At 44.8% G+C, this 6,411-nt stretch overlaps 3 protein-coding genes across 3 annotated transcripts; 1 reads left to right on the top strand and 2 right to left on the bottom strand.

Annotated features, from left to right (window-relative positions):
* Nucleotides 1–2,320: 2,320 nt before the first annotated feature.
* On the bottom strand, nucleotides 2,321–2,571 carry PPTG_24734 (hypothetical protein; the record flags this gene model as incomplete). The annotated part of the gene is made up of 2 exons (XM_008918379.1): nucleotides 2,321–2,457; nucleotides 2,553–2,571. 2 exons carry the CDS (start codon nucleotides 2,569–2,571, stop codon nucleotides 2,321–2,323), a joined length of 156 nt encoding a protein of 51 aa, XP_008916627.1.
* A 1,446-nt stretch (nucleotides 2,572–4,017) lies between these two features.
* Nucleotides 4,018–4,407, top strand: PPTG_24735 (hypothetical protein; the record flags this gene model as incomplete). Its single annotated transcript, XM_008918380.1, has 2 exons — nucleotides 4,018–4,202; nucleotides 4,398–4,407. The coding sequence occupies 2 exons, from the start codon at nucleotides 4,018–4,020 to the stop codon at nucleotides 4,405–4,407; spliced, it is 195 nt and encodes a 64-aa protein (XP_008916628.1).
* A 677-nt stretch (nucleotides 4,408–5,084) lies between these two features.
* On the bottom strand, nucleotides 5,085–6,047 carry PPTG_19821 (hypothetical protein; the record flags this gene model as incomplete). The annotated part of the gene is made up of 2 exons (XM_008918381.1): nucleotides 5,085–5,265; nucleotides 5,734–6,047. 2 exons carry the CDS (start codon nucleotides 6,045–6,047, stop codon nucleotides 5,085–5,087), a joined length of 495 nt encoding a protein of 164 aa, XP_008916629.1.
* Between the last annotated feature and the right edge of the window lie 364 nt (nucleotides 6,048–6,411).

Raw genomic sequence — 6,411 nt, forward strand, 5'->3', positions numbered from 1 at the left:
ATCCAGTCTTCTTCGTCGTCCTTCGTTTCGCCGTCGCTCGTGTCGCTCGTGTCTGCGCTTTTATCGTTGTGGTGCTCGCTCCTGGACTAGAACGTGGCCTTTGGGTCGTATGTGGCAAAAAAAAAAAAAAAAAAAAGGCTGGTGTGCTGGGTTTAGCACGATTCCCCGACCAGCGGATTTAGCGGACTTGTGACAGGACGTGTTTACAGAATATGCTTTAGGTATGTAATACCGCAGGCAATTTCCACGCCAGGATGGAGTAACATTGCCGACGAGACGGAAAGAATTACGATTTTAGCTCAGAAAGGTGGACAGAAGGTAGGCGCAGTTGTCATAGACAATGCAGCTGATCGGGCACGTTGGTTCTTGGCGCTGCGCTTCTCAACATTTTGTTTTGTCGTCTGCTACCCTGCGGTCCTGGACAGCGAGATTTTTAAAGAGAAATCGATTAGTTGTTCGACGTGTCACTCACAAGGGTTGCAAAACCAGGGGAGACATGCAGGTGAAATGTTTTGCGCGTTATTTTATTATTGTTGATCCTAACTTATATATTTTTATTTTAATGTTAGGATATTGCTGATATGTTTGCAAATTCGGAGAATGTAGCTGTTGAAATGGATGTAATCTTATCATTTCATCGCTCTTTAAAGACAAATACTCGGGTTTGTTCAATATGGACCAGGCAGCCATTTTGTCGACAACCCTGGCAAAATAACTATCGACATAATTCAAGGAGCTTCTGAAAACTCAGGACGTTGCAGCGTATTTTTATGCGCTTCGGCAACTGGAGAAAAGCTGCCGCCTTTCGTCGTGTTTGCTAGTGTACCTGGATGTCGCATAGCAAACGAGGTGATGGCTCCTTCGCTTGGCAGCAGTGCTGTTGAACACACCGTGCAACCTAAGGCATGGTGCCACCATGGCATTATGGTGGAGTGGATTGAGAAGGTTGGGTTTTATTTTTTTATTTTTAAGTTTGGATTTAAAGTATTTGTTTGTGCTTTTAGATCTGGAGACCTATTGTGCTTGGATGTCGGATGCTGCTTCTGGATAACTTCAAGGTCCACAAAATGAGCATCATTCAACATCGTCTCGAAACGATTATTCTACTCAAGTCCAGTTCATTCCTCCGGGAGCGACTGGTCTAAGCCAGCCGATGGATGTAAGTGTGATAAAGTCGTTCAAGACGAAGATTTAGTAAGTACTATTTCATTGCTTTATTATCACTTTAAAAATGCTAATTACTACTTCGATAACAGGGATCTGTACCTGAAATACCACATTGACCATCCATTCCCTACAAATGCTGCCGAAAGACGTGTTATGCTCTCCTTTCTTGTAGCGAAAGCGTGGGATCTCGTCAATGTAAAGACAATCGTAAAAGGATTTCGCAGAGCCAATCTGATACCGATTGGGCCCCGCAATATGAATGGTGTGTTTGCTACATTCCTACAGGCGCTGCCGGACGATTTCATTACCGACCAGGACGCCGACGAAGACAACGATCAATAAATTTGTTTGCCATCGTTATTTATATTATATTTTTCAAATTAGTTTTTATATTATCAAATACTTAATTGGTGTAATGTTTATGTAAGGACGGGGTGTCACCCATAATTTGTATACTTTCGCATTGAATCCGTTTGTCGCACTGGGCCCGATTAATACGGTACCCGTGTGCCACTTTGTCTACTTATGTAATATCTAAAACTAAATTACTTATGTAACCGGGTGACCCGTTACAGATCGCATAGAGGAAGAACACGCGTCGGTGAAGCAGAACGATACTGAGTACGTGGTGACACAAGTGAAACAGAAACTCGGCTGTGAATAGAAAAAATGAATTTGCCAATATTGCATCTACAACGCAACTCGACACATTTGCGGTGTACTATGTTTGCGGCGTGATTAATGATGGTTTTTGTGCTAACCGCGGTGACAAGATGACGTGGATCTGGTATGAATTGACATCCGCACACGTCAGTGAGTTTGACTTCGACGTTGTTCGTTTTTTACAACATTTTGAGAAAGAACGACCATCCCGCATGCTACCGACGCTTGCCATTTATTGCTGCCTGTAGCTACAAACCGACGCTGGTATGGTCGTGGAGAGAAGGAACAGCGACCACATCACCGGCAGTTTCCGCCGCGCCTGTTAATGCGGTTCTTGAGAAACGTAACATTGCGTCAGGAATTTAAGTCTCAGTCTTGTAATATGCTGTGTGGGCGATGTAGCTATTTATTTACTATATTCATCCACGCAAATCAGCCCAAGTGCAGGACCTGTGTAGCACTTGTGCAATGTGAGCCCTCGCTGAAGCGCCTAGCGCTGGAGATGAAGCTGATCATGAACATCGACGATAGCACCCATCAAGGCTTGGTGGGAAGAGGGCAACGAACAGTCGATGCGAAGACCCGAGGCAAAGACCTGAAGCTTGGTGACGCAGTTGGAGACACCGGCTGTTGGTTAGAGAGGAAGTTAAAAAGCTATTGATTGATCAATTAGGCTAAAGCTGGTCCATGAAGCCACCAGTCCTGGCAACGATGACACGCACACAAGTACCCAGGCCCCATCCTACAACCTACCAATCCTAGTTCTATCCTTATTTACCAATGAAACTTGCTAATCGTTTACGTAGCTTGGTGACGGTTGATTCCAATATCTCCTTAGCGTCACATAATTAAATTCCTTGATGGCAAACTTGATTGTTGCAAAAAAAAAATCAAAATGATTTTCATCCTGTGAGGTTGCTCGAGCCTCAATGTTGACGAGTCAACACGCATCCATAATCAAGTTGCTATGTCCAACCTGAACCGAATAGCTCAATTTAAGCCAATGGAAATGCATGAGATGCAAACACAATATAGCTGCTCGTACTACGCTGTTCAGCGTCAAATGCCAGCTAATTCAAAGCAATCGACGTGGGATTTCTCTGCCATCTTACTGGTAGAAGAGAAACCGCGTTAAAAAGGGGATCGATGAGCGTCTTGTCGATTTCGTGCTTGCACAACCCACGGTGACAGCAGCTTGACAAGACAATCGATGTATCGATTGTCGTTGTCGACGGAAGTAACCACTTGTCTAGACGACCGATGACACGCAACATCAAGGCCTCGCCGCCGCAAACAAGAACAAGGTGACTCCACGCCCATGTTCGCATACCTGCCAATATACTATTTGGCGCGAGCTCACGTTACGCTGATTATGTCTTAATTCAATGAATATAGCAACCTATAAATCCGGTAAAACAACTACCCCAAATATACTCAGGTACAATGAGCTATTCGATCACCTTGGGAAGAGGGGAGATATGCTATTATTTATTTTCAGAAGTGGTATTACCAGAAAGGTCATTGCAACATAGAGCCAACGAGAACGGTGCTAATTAGCTGTTGATATGCATAATATAGGCAATCATATCTTATCGTGTTTGCAGGTTACCGTATACTTTCTAATGGATCGACCTGTAGAATACACCTTCTATGACGACGCCTAGTCTATCCACCAATGTCATAAATAATACAAGTGTATTTAATGTGTTAGAGAATTCCCATTTGCGTATAATGAACATATACTTTGGTGGCCAGAACCACAAAACCGGTAAGGACTGCTGGACGCTCACGTTTAGACGCCGTCAGAAAGTACAGATTCTGCGCAACTTAGTCTGAATCGTGTACTTTCTTATTGTGTGTACGCGTGTGTGACGTTGTCCGGCACGAGTTTATAGCTTTAATCACAAAACAAATGTTTAGGTTTATCTGAATGCCGCTGAAATGCCCAAAGTTGCGTATTTACTGTATTGAAAGTGGACATTGTTGCGCTCCTGGGAGGAGCAGAACATTTATCTGCTTTTGCTGGCTAGCTCCCCCACTTTAGAATCGCTAATTAGCTGTTCTGCAGGGGCAGTTCGAGCGTCTCGTTGGTCTAGAAAAACGTGATTGCTTTATCAATGACATCGTGCTGTTGACATTTCCTCAAAGATAAGAAGGCTCAGCGCTAATACTATCGACTGGCCAAAGATGAACAGTGATTCGACGGCGAAAATTGCCACTAGCCTCGCTAAAACAGAGAGTGGAAAAACTCCGAAGCAACTCCAGTGCCCGCCCGAATGCCCAACCAGGACTATAGTCAACCATTACGCATATCTTTCCGTTGAGCTGGAGGAACAGCCGCTGATGTCCAGTGGGAGCCATTGTTCTTCCGGGTGAGGCCACGGATCAGAAACAAATACATGAAATCACGTATAAAGTGGCTGTAGCGGGGCTACATGGCTACTTGTGGTGTGTCCACACCACACCCACGTCATTGACCTATGGTACACGGCACCAGTGACTCTGAGAACCAATCATTGCATAGCTATATAGGTTTTACTAAAGGCAATTTATAGTTTGTATTGCAGGCCAAACTAGAGCCGCCTATAAATATATTCAGTCTTAACCCTTTCGCGATAAAAGGCAGCAGAATGCCCCTTTTTCCTGCTTTTCAGCTAAGTACGACGATGTATCCATGTTAAAGGAGGCAAAATGCCTCCTTTTATAATTAAGTACGCTTACGACAGGTCGTTATGGGCATAGAAAAACCAAGCAAATCACACTTGGAAGATTTGAAGGTGGACAATCACTCGCCTTAAAGGAGGCAAAATGCCTCCTTTTGATACCGACTATCCTAGATTTGTATACTATAGTTCACTAAAGTGGAAAAGTTCGCGAAAGGGTTAAAAGCAACTAAAAGTAAATATGTATACACCTGGAGTTTGTATACTCATTAGCACGCTTCCTCAACGCAAGGTGCTGTGTGACGTCCCGTCACAGTGACTGTAGAGCAATGAATACTTCCGCTGCTTGCAACCGAGTGATATCGCGTAAAGTACTTGAAAAGACCCCACCTTTGCACGAGCTTCAAAGTCCATTATTGTTCGCCCAGGCACCATGTTAAACTCGTCCAACTGTAGCAGAGCATCCACAGCGAGCAGAAACCCAAGGCTGACGCTGCCATCAACCCTCTCGTCATTACACTCACGAGTGTGTACAGTTGCTATTGACAGCCTTGACGTGGAGCGTCTTTGCGCAACACGTCGCGTGGAGCCTCACCACAGGGCACTCTGGACACCTCGTGCGACGTCCTCGACGTCACAGACGCTCGGCGTCTCACCCTTCTCCTCCTCCTCGAAAGAGAGAGACAGGCTGGATGAGGTCGGGGTGGCGACATCACCGTCACCACTTCTCCTCAAAGGAACTCCTGTCTTGCAAGACAACCCGAGCATTGGGCTATACAGCATTAAATCATTGACCTGACGTACACCGCTCATCGGTCCTGTACTGCTCAGCACACACCCTGCGAGCTTCGCTCAGGGCTTACAACAACCTCGTTGCTCACCTGCCGATGCCCAGCATTACCGATGCCCAGCATTACCGATGCCCAGTATTACGGCCACCTCGGCCTCGTGCTCGCTCCAACATAAACCAAATATATTATTGCAAAAAAAACATACTAACCTATTTTTTTGGCAAATCTTGCCGATAAATATTGTATCCAATAAAGATTCTGCATTGAAGATGGCCGTTCTATGATGTGTAGACATGGACAGGTCCTCTTTAACTATTACTTCATCCGTCCAAACTATAAGCGGCTCTCTAAATGAAAGTTGTCCGGAAAAAAAGTTTTAAGTTCGGTATAATTTTATTTTTATGTTCAACCGTTCAGCCGAACTTAAGAACTCTTTGGTTTTGGCATACACTAGCGCACTGCAAGGTAAGGAGCGAGGGAGCAAGTCATTTCTCTTCTCTATCTGACGCTTGAACAGATGGGGAATCTTGTACTTGTTGCTGCCGTTCACATCCATGGAAACTTGTAGTACGGACTGCATCGTGACAAAAACTCTGTCAATAGTGGAGAAGTCTAGCTGTTTGAAAGCGGCGTCGACGTTGTCAACGAGGTTCTCAATCGTTTTGGCTTTCTTTTTGTGCTGTAATGACTGCAGAGAAGCAAAGAAGCCGAGATCATTTGCGTTGTAATCGGGCAAATTAGCTGGCTGTGGACTAATGCTCATTTCCCATCCACCTTCCGCACATACAGTGGGTACAGAAAGTCTACGTCCAAACAACTGGCGAGATCAAATCCTAAATTTTTGAGTAGTGCATAGATCCAGCCAATCAAAGCAAAATATCATTGAATAGCGCAGACTGGAACGAATCAGAATCTATTTTCACTTTGACGAGACGATATTTGCATAGCAAGTTATGGGACGTCGAGTCCCTCAGTAGGGAAAATAGGGGACAAAAAAGTCAACGCCCAAGCCGCTCATTCTGGTTTTTGCCATGACTGGCACAAGGTAAGAGATTTGAAACGCAGACACCCTCATTGCCGCAGTACTAACAGTTTTTTAATTGACCTAGAGTGGAGCATTCGAGGCA

Source organism: Phytophthora parasitica (assembly GCF_000247585.1).
Source record: "Phytophthora parasitica INRA-310 unplaced genomic scaffold supercont2.196, whole genome shotgun sequence".
Taxonomy (NCBI): domain Eukaryota; phylum Oomycota; class Peronosporomycetes; order Peronosporales; family Peronosporaceae; genus Phytophthora; species Phytophthora nicotianae.